The sequence below is a fragment of the Podarcis pityusensis genome (assembly GCF_964106645.2).
Source record: "Podarcis pityusensis genome assembly, chromosome: 9".
Taxonomy (NCBI): Eukaryota; Metazoa; Chordata; class Lepidosauria; order Squamata; family Lacertidae; genus Podarcis; species Podarcis pityusensis.
The window spans coordinates 59,396,001-59,411,490 of record NC_138034.1 but is presented as its reverse complement, the minus strand read 5'-3'; the positions used below and the strand labels follow the sequence as shown (position 1 = coordinate 59,411,490).

The 15,490-nt window shown below is 44.0% G+C and overlaps 1 protein-coding gene across 4 annotated transcripts in view; it reads left to right on the top strand.

Annotated features, from left to right (window-relative positions):
• Positions 1-11,112: 11,112 nt before the first annotated feature.
• Positions 11,113-15,490, top strand: part of LOC308485265 (melanopsin) — a 47,481-nt gene continuing 43,103 nt past the window's right edge. For 2 of the 4 annotated variants that reach the window (XM_081020912.1, XM_081020909.1), the window contains exon 1: positions 11,113-11,606. In XM_081020912.1, the coding sequence (XP_080877038.1) occupies positions 11,586-11,606 (21 nt within the window). In that variant the 5' untranslated portion in view covers positions 11,113-11,585. Of the gene's footprint in view, positions 11,607-11,914; positions 12,121-15,490 lie in introns of all 4 variants that reach the window. The other 2 variants (XM_081020911.1, XM_081020910.1) reach the window with 2 other exon arrangements.

Sequence of the window (15,490 nt, the reverse complement as noted above, 5' to 3'; positions counted from 1 at the left end):
TCTGAACTTTCTTTTCCAGAATGAAAATAAAAATTGAAGGGATGTTGTTCAATATGTGAACAAGAGTGTTACCTATGCACATTTTTTACAACTCTAAAAATTCTGGAGTTGGATTTTAATAATATACACATTTTTTCATCACGTGTTGAAGCATGTTACAGTGAGAGAGCGGGGCATGCAATATTCTGAATCCAGAACTGTCAGGGAACTGCCATCAGCTCAGGGGCGAGAGGGGGAAAGCCAAATGGATTATAGAGAGCCCCCAAAGATCGTGGGAAGCAGCACTTCCTCAGAGGAGGAAGGAAGCCACGCCTCTAGTGGAGAGGAGATGCAGGGCTCGGAGGAGGCGAGGCGGTGCCAGGACACCTTGCCTGAGCAAAGCGGGGAGGAGAGAGGTCCCCCGTTATCCACGCCTTCCTTGCACAGTAGGCTTCCGCACCGAGAGGGGAGGCGCAGACTGGGCGTCAAGAAACTACTCTGCTGGGGAAGGTTTAAGGACCGCCCACTCTCAGATTCTGCCAGTGAATGAGCAAGACACGGGATAGAGGCGCTCCACTTTCCAAAGGTTTTTATCACCGATTTGAAAGCTTTAAAACAAACTATTGCAGCATATTGCCTGATTGCTCTCGAGCAACCAACCTATACCTCTAACAAGAACTCTAAATCCATTAGGGATAGGGACCCTCCAGGACTCTCTGTCTTGCCCACAAGACTCTCCTCAGGCCACACTCCCACTGGTCCTGCTCCACACCCTCCTTGACCTGTAATAACATCCTTCAGCTGTGAAAATGCCTCTGGCATGCCAGGTGGAAGACAGAAAGTTAGGTGTGTGTGAGTCATTTGGTAAAAATGCATACTAAATGCACTCCACCTTTCATCTTGCTTTGAGATGCTATTTCCTTCCCTTCAGCTGGGGTGGGAACCTGTGGCCCTCCAGATGGTGTTGGACTTCAGTTGGCATCAGTCCTTGGCAGTGTAAGCCAGTGGTAAGGGATTAGGGGATTTGTTGTCCCACAACTTCTGCAGAACAAGTTTCCTTAGCCCTGCTTCAGAACATCACTGGTTGGACAAAACATTACCACTGGACAAGAACATTGATGATACCCAATATTACTCATACTTATAGTAGAGTACATTGACATTAATGAGTTTAACTAACAATTAATTTCAACACCCCCCACCCAGAAAAAGGAAAAATCTGCGGGTAAACAAATGGATATGATTTCCTTAAAGTTATCTTGAAATCTGCCTTCACGTTGGTAGCTTTGATGTTATACTTCAGTGCCTCATTCTGTTTGTTGATACTTGATCAATTAATTTCCCATTTTGCTATATCTGAAAGGTCTAAAACATCTTGCAAATGATAACTCTTATTTTTAAAAAAATAATTTTTACATATAATAATTATAATAAATGCAACTTTTTACCACATTTTTGCTTCAAATACCCTCCTTAGCAGGGCCAGCTGAAGACATTTGGCTGCCTGAGGTGAAAGGCAAAATGGAGCCTCTCTCCATTCCATGTCCTTATGCTGACCAGGCTGGCCATAAAGCAATGGCAATCAATAAATGTTCTCCAGTACACCTGAGTGCAGCAGGTTTTCTTAGGGGACATAGGGCAGGAAGTACACACCACCTTCTGTCTAAGGCAGCTGCCTCACTTTGCCCAATGGTAGGGCCAGGCCTACCTTGCCACAAAGCTTCAGTGGTATTTTATTCAGCACATCACAGCACTGTTTGTAAATTTAAATTTCAGAAAAATCTTCCTGGAATGATGCTAAGCAAATGAGGAAAAATCTTGATCTAGAAATGGTTCATTCAAAACATGCACTTTTCCAACTTGCAGTAGCTTTGAACAAACAATGAAAATAATGATGAATGGCTCTGAAAAGAAAAATGTGGATCACGGGGATCAAGGAGACAGATGTGAAGTAATGCCTGAAGCCTGAGGAACATGCCAAGGCACAGCTGGCTGCAAAAAGGAAAATTTAATGGAAAGAATAAGCTGTCAAGTCAAACAGTTGATTGGAAATAGCCTTCAATAGCTCGTGAATGGTAGCAAACAAGGTGAACAGTAATAATATATGCTATTCTTTCTTACAGTACAATTTGTCTACTCAGAAGTAAGTTCTGCTGAATTCACTTGAGATTCCTTCCAGGTAGGTGAGTAAAGAATTGAGCAGACATGTATAGGGTTGTGCTGCTAATGTTCAAAGTACTTGTGCCATTACAAAGTACTTAAGAAGCAATACATATAGAGGGGGGGGGAGGAAGAGAGGGAGAGTTTCCAAATTAATCTTAACTGGGAGGCTTCAGACTTGTTATCAACTTGCATTAAAAAGTCCCACTTGTTTTTGATGAATTATGACACAATATCACCCTACACTAAATTTAAGCAGAAAGTAAATTTAATCTATTCATTTCCTATTGAACTCAATGGGGCTGATTTCTGAGTAGGCATGAATAGGATTGTGCTCTTAGATTGCAACAGGAAATTGATTGTGAAGGCGAGTGTTATCAATAGAAAGACTTGTTCGTTTATGTCAGGGGTGAAGCAGCTGTGTTCCTCCAGGTATTTTTGGACTCCAACTCCCATCATCTCTAACCATTGTCCAGTCTGTCCAGGACTGAGAGGAATTGGAGTTTACCAACATCTGGGTCCCCATACCCGGTTTATATCTATATCACTCATCATTCACCCTTATTTTATCTGTAGCCCCCTTTTCTTTACGTCCAAAAGGAAATCCAAAGCAACAAATACAGTGACAAGAAGCAAATGATATGAAACAGTATATGAAAATTCAGTTAATCACAAAATACATAAAACAACAACAACAACTTACTTATACCCCACCCATCTGGCTGGGTTTCTCCAGCCACTCTGGGCAGCATCCAAAAAAAGATTTAAAATGCATTAAAACATCAGTCATTAAAAACTTCCCTAAACAGGGCTGCGTTCAGATGTCTTCTAAAAGTCAGGTAGTTGTTTATTTCCTTGACATCTGATGGGAGGGTGTTCCACAAGGCGGGCGCCACTACCAAGAAGGCCCTCTGCCTGGTTCCCTGTAACTTCGCTTCTCACAGTGAGGGAATCACCAGAAGGCCCTCGGCGCTGGACCTCAGTGTCCTGGCTGAGTGATGGGGATGGAGACGCTTCTTCAGGTATACAGGTATAAACAAGAAAGGAATAATGAAATAATAGCCCATATTTAAACTAAAAATGCACACATATCCCTTCTCCAAAAAGTCAGCGTGCAAAACCATTCAGATACAACATTCAGGAAGACAAATGTACCCTACAGCCAGTGGAAGCCAATGGCTGATAAGGATAAAAAGGGCCACTGCATACCAAAAAAACCCTTCATTTCACAACAACCTCCCACATCACAGCTGAATACAGAGGCTTCCTATTTAGTACTTTTTAAAGTGCTTCCTGAGATTGAACTTTGTGTGAACTTTGCAGAACGGTGACAGTTCAGTAACCTGTTGGCCTCGTGCCACTAAAAACAGATGTAGTGCACTGATTTTAAATCTTCATAAATGGGATGGCAAAGAAAAGGCAAAAGGATTATTGTGTCCATCAAAGCTTCCCCTTTGGTACTATAGTTGTGCTCTGCAAGCAAGAGAAACTCTAAGTTGCCTTTTATTATATTGTTATAAGTTTGCAGGTTGTGCAGATTTCCCAAGATTCTTAAATTTAATAAATGCTAGACACTGGATTTAGCGAAGTGCTAAAATATAGGTGAGACCAATTTCCTGGGACCAGGAAGCTACTTGGCAGAGGGCCCACGAGGAAGTGATTATCCTAACAAGAGAAGGAGAGAAGTTATCAGCATAGCCAAGGCTGTGCGCCAGCCAGCAAGTGGCTGGGTAGTTCAGAAGGTGGAAATTGCCAAGGTTACAGAAGTAATGGCACAGGAAAATTGTGCCTTTTGCACCAAGCTTGGAATGGCTGAGGCTGAAGGGGAGGGATTGCATTTGGCAGGGGTTCTGGCAGGAAGGACAAGGAGTTGGGGACTGAAGGGAAACAGACATTAGATCTGGATGGAAAGCAGGAATAAAGAGATGGTGCTTAGGATGGCTGTGTTTCCAAACTGAGCTGCTCTGCAGGACTCTGAGTATATTTCAGCTGCTGTGAAGAACAAGCTGCTCTTGAGATGACATTGCTGTAAGATCTGCAGCCCCTTTATCTAAATTCGAGCATAAATATGTGTAATTAAACCATATTTCTTAAAGGCAGCCTTCACTGCATCTTACTTCTCAATGGAAATGTGACCCGGGGTGAGTCCCTGGGACCCCTTGGTATCTTGGCAGAGATTGAGGGAGTGGCGTGAAACCTTTGTAACAACAATAGGTGCAAATAATGGTTGTACAGTTAAGAGTGGCAGACTTGGGGTTCTCAAATGTCAGTGGTGCCCTTTGCGATGCTAAAATTTGGTGCAACCCCCCCCCCACCTCTTGTGCTCTGTTCTACAGCATTGTTGTGATGCCACCCGCAGCATGGCACCCGGTGTGGCCAAACCAGTTGAGCTACCCTAAAACCACCTCTGAAGTTAATTATTGGGTCTATAAACATTAAGTACATAGAGCCCATCCACACCATACATTCAAAACCTAATGCTTCCCCCCAATGAATCCAGGGAACTGTAGTTGGTCATGGGTACTGGGAATTGTGCTTTAAATGTGTTTTAAATGTATGGTGTGGATATGACAGAGAGCGATCGACTGGCCAAAGGAGACCCAATTAACTTTGTTGCTGAGTGGGCATTTGGATTTAGGTTCTGTTATGCCATTGATAAATGCATAAAAATGTTAGGAAGATAATATTGCTATTGTGATATGTGTTGCTCCCAGTCCATTACTCTACTGTATATGTAAAGTGAACATAATAAGTATAGATTCAACTATTATTTCAGACAATGGATAAGATTAATGGATAACTTTCCTAACTAAAAATAGCATGACATCAAACTTTACAGGACATTTGGGCAAAAAGTGAGACATATGATGATATCAAAATGATGGATTTATTCTCTCCTAAAATCTCTCTGACCAAGTTTTGATCGGTTCAGCCAATATCTTTGGACTTTAAAATCTCTAGGGACTTGTTATTTTCCTAGGAATATGATTCGAGGGTCTGACTTTTCTTGCTAGGAAATAAGATGTTGAAAATAGAATAAATACTGGGGTGAAACAACAAACACTTTCCACAGTTCCCATTATCTGCAAAAAGAATAACTGCAAACCTTACATCATGAGACACTTCCCATTATCTGCAAAAAGAATATCTGCAAACCTTACATCATGAGACACTTGGGGTTTTGTATGCAGCTACTCTGAGTACACTAAATGAAATCAATGGGCTTACTCTGGGTATTGTTATGAGGCACAGGTTTCACCCCACTTAGGTTGGGGATATATCCCGGGGCCCCGTGTGCATAAGTGAAATCGCATAAAGTGAGGACCCTCAAAAAAGCCTCTAAATGTCTATTTTCTCCTGCTATCTCTCCAATCCAGAGCAAAATAACTAGAGTTAAAGCTCTGGGACCAGCTGGAGGCTGGAGGATGCATGGAAAAGCAGCAGCAGCTGCTGCTGCTGCACTACCCCAGATATCAGCTGCTAAGTGGAGAGGGTGAGCAGCTTAAACAAAGCCCCAGTGTGCCTCAGGTCTCTTCGGGGCTTCCTCCACCCTCAAGATGTCCTCTTCGGGCTCTGGGGTCTCATCGCAAGCCACGAGGACTTTCCAGCTGTCTCCCACCATTTTCTGGTAGGATTCTATTTATTTATGTATTTTCCAGCGCTGCAGATATATGCAGCCTTGTATGAGTAGAACACAACTAAGTGCCTGTATACATCAGATCCACATATGTATCCACCATGTTTATAGATCCAATGTACACTTCTGAGAGGAATGGAATCTTTTGTGGGGAGTAAGGACATTTGTCCATTAAAAATATGTGTACACCTTTAACCGTTATGCCCAATAAAGAACTTGTCACACCAGGAAAGAGAAGAAGATTGGTTTATTTCTCAGAAATGATAGAGACAAGAGAATATTGGTGTTACTTTAGACAGCAAGGTTGCAGGTATGTGGGGAGCAAATAATGCTTCCCCCACAATTTTGAAATCCTGTATCAGGAAGGCAACAGAGTCTCTCACCAATTCCTTTCATCTGTGTGGTTCAGCAAAGGGTAGGGTTGATCCCTGAGATCACTGAAGAGCAAAGAGGCCCAGTGTGCCTCAGGTCTCTTTGGGGCTTCCTCCGCCCTCCGCCCCCTTTGGAACTGTGAGCTAACTAACAATTGATAACCTTTAATTTAAGTATACCTTGATTCTAACTTCCATGGACAGGGGAAGGGGCTTCCTTTGAATTATTGTGTCTTCATTCTAGTGTACTATTGTGTTTTGTGAGATACATTTGAATTGAAGAGGACACTGCCTTAATTTTGGGAAGACCACATCTTTATCTTTGCAGTTCCTGAATCATAAAGTAACTTTAAAAGAGATTTTCATTTTCCGTTCCTGCTAACAGGAGATTGGTAACTAGATGTTGTTGTTGTTTAGTCGTGTCCAACTCTTCGTGACCCCATGGACCAGAGAACGCCCGGCAAACTCATGCTGGTAACCTCGAAAACACTATCCAACCATCTTGTCCTCTGTCGCCCCCTTCTCCTTGTGCCCTCCATCTTTCCCAACATCAGGGTCTTCTCCAGGGAGCCTTCTCTTCTCATGAGGTGGCCAAAGTACTGGAGCCTCAGCTTCACGATCTGTCCTTCCAGTGAGCACTCAGGGCTGATTTCCTTCAGAATGGATAGATTTGATCTTCTTGCAGTCCATGGGACTCTCAAGAGTCTCCTCCAGCACCATAATTCAAAAGCATCAATTCTTCAGCGATCAGCCTTCTTTATGGTCCAGCTCTCACTTCCATACACCAGTACTGGGAAAACCATAGCTTTAACTATACGGACCTTTGTTGGCAAGGTGATGTCTCTACTTCTCAAGATGCTGTCTAGGCCTGTCATTGCCCTTCTCCCAAGAAGCAGGCGTCTTTTAATTTCGTGGCTGCTGTCACCATCTGCAGTGATCATGGAGCCCAAGAAAGTAAAATCTCTCACTGCCTCCATTTCTTCCCCTTCTGTTTGCCAGGAGGTGATGGGACCAGTGGCCATGATCTTTGTTTTTTTGATGTTGAGCTTCAGACCATATTTTGCGCTCTCCTCTTTCACCCTCATTAAAAGGTTCTTTAATTCCTTCTCACTTTCTGCCATCAAGGTTGTGTCATCTGCATATCTGAGGTTGTCGATATTTCTTCCGGCAATCTTAATTCCGGCTAGGGATTCATCCAGCCCGGCGTTTCGCATGATGAATTCTGCATATAAGTTAAATAAGCAGGGAGACAAAATACAGCCTTGTCGTACTCCTTTCCCAATTTTGAACCAATCAGTTGTTCCATATCCAGTTCTAACTGTAGCTTCTTGTCCCACATAGAGATTTCTCAGGAGACAGATGAGGTGATCAGGCACTCCCATTTCTTTAAGAACTTGCCATAGTTTGCTGTGGTCGACACAGTCAAAGGCTTTTGCATAGTCAATGATTTCTTTCTGGAACTCTCTAGCTTTCTCCATAATCCAGCGCATGTTTGCAATTTGGTCTCTGGTTCCTCTGCCTCTTCTAAATCCAGCTTGCACTTCTGGGAGTTCTTGGTCCACATACTACTTGAGCCTTCCATGTAGAATTTTAAGCATAACCTTGCTAGCGTGTGAAATGAGTGCAATTGTGCGGTAGTTAGAGCATTCTTTGGCACTGCCCTTCTTTGGGATTGGGATGTAGACTGATCTTCTCCAATCTTCTGGCCACTGCTGAGTTTTCCAAACTTGCTGGCATATTGAGTGTAGCACCTTAACAGCATCATCTTTTAAAATTTTATTTTTTTTTTATTTTTTATTTTTTTAAATCATATTTATTAGAATTTCCAATAATATAGAAAAATAACAGAAAGAAAAGGATAGAATACATTTAGAACCTTACTTTCATTATCTTCTTTCTGGGACTCCCTCCTCCCCCCCCGACTATATTCCCCTTTCATTAATTTGGTTCCACAAGCTCTCACTCCCAATTTAAAACTTAATATGTTTAACCCATTAACCAATTTAAATTATACAATTTTATCATCATCCCTCATCATTAACAGAAAAAGAAAAAAGATTTTTCCCCAAGATCAACCCCAATTTCCTTCCACGAATTCCCTTTTTTTAACATGCCAAATCATAATACCATGATATACAAAAGTTATATAAAGAAATAAAAGATAAAAAGTATAAGAAGGTTCAGACAGATAGTTACATTAGCCTTTGGATTCCAAAACTCCCCCTTCCCTTCCCCGGTTTGAATTCCACATGTCCATCAGTCTATATGTTGTCAGCCTGGAGATCTCAAGTCCATGGCCAGATTTTTCCCATTCCACCTTGCCGGTTTTCTTTTAATTTGTTTATTTTAATAATGTTTAACTTCAAAAATCCAGTCTAATAGATGCCTTTAATTTCCTTGGTCTTTGCTGCTCCTCCCATTATTCTTTCCGTGTCGTAGTTAGTCCTTTGTTCTTTTTATTCCTTACTTTCTCGGGTTTCTTGTCTTGTTCAGCTGCTAAAACTTTCTTATTCCGAAATCTGGTATCTCTACAGAGGTTTGTTGTTCAGGAACAAAAACTTACGTCCAGTCCCTTCCTTTCTTCAATAGAAAATTCTATTGTCTCCTTTTAATGTAAACACCTCTGTAGACAAAATACTATGTCAGTTTTGCAGCTTTCCCAGAAGATAAGTCCTGTACGAATCCCAGAGTGATTTTCCACATACGACCACTTGTAATGTCCCGAAACCCCTCTAGGGGGATTGTAGTAACTTTATATCCTCTAATCCAAAAGTCAAATTGTTGTTCCTTATTTTCCGACAGTTTATATCCATATTGTGTCAAATTGTAACAGAATTAGCCAGCAAGGTCCTTGTAACAAAGTCCTCTTTATATTCTCCAGCTTTGACAGCTACTTTGACAGCTGTCAAAGTCTCCGTCTCTCTTCGCCAGGTTCTACGAATCGCCCCGGTTCCCAGGGGGGGTTGCATTTTCCCTCTCACCCTCCACTCTTCTCCTCCAGCACAATTCTTGTAATTTCCCTTCGTGGAATTAATGATTTTTGTCAGCAATAAACTTCTCTTTCGATCTTGGTTACCCAGTCCTTGTTTTAGAATGTTTACAATCGGGGGGGGGACTGACTTCCTTTTTAGATCCCCCCCGCTCGTGCCGAATCCGAAAAAAATTTCTTTTTTTCTCCTTTTGTACCCGGTTTCCCAATTACTCACGGGTTGTTGTTGATAGTCCGAATTTCCAATGGAAGAAGTCAGCGCTCTCCGTCGAATGGCATGCGGCTGCGCTCGGCAGGGGAAGCAATGGACTCAAAGCACCACGCCACTCCCCGGCACCCGATCCGAAGCCTTTAAAAAGGCTCCTTCACGAGTCGGGAGGGCGCTAGCGGTGCCAGCCGAGTCCCCATGTCCACGGGCTCCGTGCCCGTGGTTTTTGAGGGTCCCCGCGTCGCCGGCGCGGTAGGACCCAGCCCCTGCCGAGCAGACTCCCTCCGGAGCTCGGAGGGAGTCCGCCATTCGGCGATGGCGCCAACCCGGAAGTCCCATCTTTTAAAATTTTAAATAGTTCAGCTGGAATAGTATCACTTCCACTGGCCTTGTTATTTGCAGTGCTTTCTAAGGCCCATTTGACTTCACTCTCCAGGATGTCTGGCTCAAGGTCAGCAACCACACTACCTGGGGTATACAAGACATCCATTTCTTTCTGGTATAATTCCTCTGTGTATTCTTGCCACCTCTTCTTGATGTCTTCTGCTTCTGTTAGGTCCTTTCCACTTTTGTCCTTTATTATGGAAATCTTTGTATGAAATGTTCCTTTCATATCTCCAATTTTCTTGAACAGATCTCTGGTTCTTCCCATTCTATTGCTTTCCTCTATTTCTTTGCATTGCTCGTTTAAGAAGGTCTTCTTGTCTCTCCTTGCTCTTCTTTGGAAATCTGCATTCAATTTAACTAGATATTTCCGGCAAATACAAGGATTAGTGTTCCGACCATTTCTGCAATCTGTATGATCAGGGTGTTATCATAAGTGATAGGAGCTTGCACCAGGTTCACATATAGCTCATGAGTTTTATTATATACAGTGTTACCTTGGGTTAAGAACTTAATTCGTTCTGGAGGTCCATTCTTAACCTGAGGTACCACTTTAGCTAATGGGGCCTCCCGCTGCCGCCATGAGATTTCTGTTCTCATCCTGAAGCAAAGTTCTTAAACCGAGGTACCAGTGGCGTAGCGTGGGTTGTCAGCACCCGGGGCAAGGCAAGTAATTTGCGCCCCCTAACCCTGAGTGAGCCAGGTAGGGGCAGAGAGCTGCAAGTGCGAGCGCACCCCCCCCAGATGTTGCGCCCGGTGCGGCCGGCCCCCCCCGCACCCCCCACGCTACGCCACTGCGAGGTACTATTTCTGGGTTAGCGGAGTCTGTAACCTGAAGCATCTGTAACCTGAGGTACCACTGTATTAGGTATTTATTTCTTGCATTTATATCCCAACCTTCTTCAAGGAGCTCATGGTTCTCCCCTCCTCCTTTAATTCCCACAACAACCCTGTGAGGTAGGACAGGCCGAGAGACAGTGAGTGGCCCAAGGTCAACCAGTGAGCTTCTTGGAATTTGAACCCTGGTCTCCCAGGTCCTCCTAGTCCGACCCTCTAACCTGCGCGTGTATGAAACTCCTAGCAAACGGCTAGAACCAGCCATAGCAAGCCCAGGGCGGGGCTAGAACTTCGCTGCCTGGTGTGTGTGTGCTGCTTTTTCAACTCGCAGGGAGAGTTCCTCATAAGCGAGAACATTTTTTAAAAAACTGTTTCGCTCTCAGGCGGCCCAAGGGCTAGAGCTCTTGAAACCACCTCGTCGTGTGACATTGACACAAGAGAAGCATCTGGCGTTGGTGCTTGAGACTCAGCGCGCCACGCCTCACGTCCTTCCGCGGCGGCGGCGTCTCCCTCTCTCCCTCCTCGCAGCTGCTTCTGCCCTCATTTGCTTTCCCGCCTGATGGGCCCTCGGGGAGTTTGGAGGCGCGCGAAGCGGCGCGCGCGCAGGAAGGGAGGAGGGGGGGAGAAGTGCGTGGAGAGCCCCGACCGCGCTTTTGCCTCTCATTTATTATGATGACCAGCGCACTGGCGAGGTTAAATAGTTGCCAAGGCGCCAGCAGCCCGACTCCATCTCCTCCTCTCTGTCCGGGCGGGAACTAACGACCCCACACAACAACTGCTGCGAGAGGAGAATCACGTTGTTCGAAACAGCTTCGCCTTCCTTCTCCCTGAGGCACTTTTCTCCCTGGCCGAGCAGCTCGAGGCGGCGGCGAAGCCGGCCACGGAGGTCCCCGCCCCCCAGCCCCCTGAGGAATGGAGTCGGGGGAAGAGTGAGAGGGGAAGCGGGTGTCGTTGGCTTCGCTCCTCCGGCGGCGTCTGCGTTGGGGCTGCGGCGGCGGCGGCGGCGGCGGCGCGGGAAGCATGGCAGAGGCGCACGAGCAGGTAAAGGCGAGGCGCGCAGGCAGGTGGGAAAGGCCATTCGGGACGAATCCTCCTACGGGACCCAGAAATGGAGTTTTTCTCCTCGGACACGGCCGAGGGAGATGCATGTCGGGGGGGGGGGGGACGACGACTTTCTTTCCCCACCCACCGGCCTCTTCGTGGGTCTGGGGCGGGAGCGAAGGAGTTTCAGCGTGCAGAAGAAGAGCGCCCCAAACAGCCAATCTCAGGGGCGCGCTGCGCTGCGAAAAAGTGTCTCGCACTGCGTCTTTTTGATTTTTTTATTTAATGCATTATATATTTATTTAAAGGGACTTGCTGCCCTTCTCTCTTCAGTTTGAAAACGAGACGGTCAGAGCAGCTGGCGTCGAAACGCAACAATTAACCACAAGGACGAGGTTTCTGCGAAGTTCCTAACATCGCAGCAGACTCCCAACAAGCTGCACACACTCTTGGCCACACCTGGAAAACTTGTTCCACAATAGCACAGTGCATCTCTCTGTGTGGTTGCTCAGAAGTAAGTCCAGCTGGGTTCAGTGGGTCTCCTTTCCAGGTAAGTGGATACAGGAATGCACCCCGACAGTGCAATTCTAGCCATGGCTACCTGGAAGGAAGCCCCATTGAGTCCGGTGGCATTTACAGGATCACAGCCTTATTCTTTTAGTCTTTAAGGTGCTATATGACTTAATTGTCAGGGGTCCTTCACCTTTACCTTTTTGACTCTTGCACACTGTGCATTTGTCTTTGCTGGTAGGATAGAATTCCTTTTTCTCTCATTCCTACTGATGAGCGATTAGAGGTGTTTCTCCTGAGCTGGGGATTGCTTTAGAGGGAATTTGGGTAATTTCTTAGGGAAAGGTTTGTGCCACTTGGCTTCATAGCTCAACATTTCCATAGACTTGTATAGGGAGACTCTTCGCTGCACCCTTTGTGAGTTGTAGATCATTTTGAGGAGGAGTCTTCAGAACTTGGTGGTGATGAAGTGGCAAAGTGATCGAATTGTTGCGTGGCATCACTGAGCTCATTCCTCAGACTGACTGTGGTGTCCACTTCAGTAAAAAAACAAACATTACATAAAAAGGACATGAACATTATTCAGAGCCGATTCATTCATTCATTCAGAATTGATTTTTATGCTGTATTTGAGAGCATTCCTAAAAATCCTCTTCAAAGCAGCAAGATAAGTAACTGCACTGTGGTCCTTAAGATGTTGAAGGTTTCCCACTACCATCAGTCCAAGGCAGCATAGGAGGTGATAAGGGATGATAGAAGTTGTTTTCCATTAACTTCTGGGTGGGTGTGTGCAGGTTCTTCCCTTTTTTTTAACACTCCCCTTCTCCAAAGAATGGCTTGCTCTTTCCCCCTGATTTTAAATAAAGAACTGTGTTTATGTGATAAGATTTTTTTTAAAAAAGCCACAGGAATATTCACTAGGAAAACTTAGATGGTTTATGGGTCATGTCTGCAGTACAGAAGAACTCCTGTCCAAGAGTGGCAGGGACAACCCAGTCAGATGGGCAGGATATAAGTAATAAATTATCATCATCATCATCATCATTTGTCAGGCTAGTGAACCATTGCAACTCCTTGTGTCCATGGTGTGGTTTATAAAGTTGATGGGAGGATATGAATATTTTTGTTGTTTAGTCTTTTAGTCACGTCCGACTCTTCGTGACCCCATGGACCAGAGCACGCTAGACACTTCTGTCTTCCACTGCCTCCCGAAGTTTGGTCAAACTCATGCTGGTAGCTTCGAGAACACTGTCCAACCATCTCATCCTCCGTCGTCCCCTTCTCCTTGTGCCCTCAATCTTTCCCAGCATCAGGGTCTTTTCCAGGGAGTCTTCTCTTCTCATGAGGTGGCCAAAGTATTGGAGCCTCAGCTTCAGGATCTGTCCATCCAGTGAGCACTCAGGGCTGATTTCCTTAAGAATGGATAGGTTTGATCTTCTTTCAGTCCGTAGGACTCTCAAGAGTCTCCTCCAGCACCATAATTCAAAAGCATCAATTCTTCGGCGATCAGCCTTCTTTATGGTCCGGCTCTCACTTCCATACATCACTACTGGGAAAACCATAGCTTTAACTATACAGACCTTTGTCAGCAAGGTGATGTCTCTGCTTTTTAAGATGCTGTCTAGGTTTGTCATTGCTTTTCTCCCAAGAAGCAGGCATCTTTTAATTTTGTGACTGTTATAGAACCCCTAAAATGATTTATAGACTAATAAGCTGGGAATAGCATTAATTGATCTGATGAAAAGTAGCTATTAATAACTATAGTGATTTTTAAAAAAACCAGGATTGAAAACAAACATTGTTCAACTTATAATGAATATACAGTCATACCTTGGATCCCAAACGCCTTGGTACTCAGACGTTTTGGCTCCCAAACGCCTGGAAGTGAGTGTTCCAGTTTGCAAACGTTCTTTGGAACCCGAACGCCCAACGGCACTTCTGCGGCTTCCGATTGAGTGCAGGAGCTGTGTTTTGGTTTCCGAACATTTTGGAAGTCCAATGGACTTCTGGAACAAATTCCATTCAACTTCCAAGGTATGACTGTACCCTCTTAGGTTTTCTAGAAGTTCAAAATCTAAGGGCAGCATTACTGGACTCATTATTATTTTTTATTAAATTTGTATATCACCCTTCATCTATAGATCTCAGAGCGGTTCATAACATAAAAATACAATATAAAAGAACAGCTTTACAAAGCCTCACAAACCATCATGATGATTCTTTTGTACTTTTGAAATGGTGTTTTAATTTTTATTGCATACATATTGTTGCACATTGCTTTGACATTTTATGAGATGGTGGGGTTTAGATACTTTTATAAATAAATAAATAGTTTTACCAGCAAGGCTGCAGCTATGTTCATTTGATTTAAACTGTTTTAATGCTGTATTTTATGTTGTTCTAACCCACCCTGGGACCTTCTCATGAAGAGTGGGTAGTGGTAGTAGTAGTAGTCGTGGTAATAATAATAATAATAATGTAGACTGTGTGTTTAAATAGGCACTCTAAATAAGAATATGTCTTTAGATTTATACTCTGTCCTGTCACAAGAATTTTTCTTATATGCTTTCAAGTTTGTTTTTAAACAGAAGAGAGATGGATGTTGCTTTATGCATGACTTAGAGCAAAATTTCTCTATTTCATAAATTACCCTGCCAGGAACAAATCTAGGTTTATTCTGTGGACTCTCCAAGGAGCCAGCTCTCTGATGTCATATTTGAATTTCAAAAACACGTACCTAAAATAAATAGCAACATATGAAAAGGCCCAAAGTGCCAAGTGAGCCTCCATTGAGAGCCGCAGACAAGTGGTTAATTTCCACCCCACTGTGTTCATTGAATGGGCTGGAAGACCTTTCCATTCTGCTCATCACAGGAGTCTGTACCCCTATGCTTTGTGTGAGTTATTTGTGCTGGGAATCAGTGTTGAAATGTTCCTTTTCTTCATAAGGTTTTGTTTCCTTTGGGCTTTATCCCTTCACATTTTATACTTTCCTAGGTTCACCAGGCTCTGTTCCTTCTCTTAACCTTTACTTTGATTTCTTTTATACTCCGGGCAAGGGTAACCACTGGCAGGTTAAAACAGTTGTCATTGTTTTGTCCCATGGTTGAAGAACCAAAGAACACAAGAAGAATCCTCCTGGTTCATACTCAAGGGTTCGTCTAGTCCAGTATCCTGTTCCAGTCATCCAGTTACTTCCAGGAAACCTACAGGGTTTGAAGGCAACAACTCCACACTGTCCTGTCTACACTGCCTCTGAAGTTGGAGCTTCCATTTACTTATCATGGCTAATAGAGGTTGATAGGCACCCTCCATCAATATGTCTAATTCCCCCTGTAAATCTATCTAAATCAGCAGCTATCACCATGTCTTGT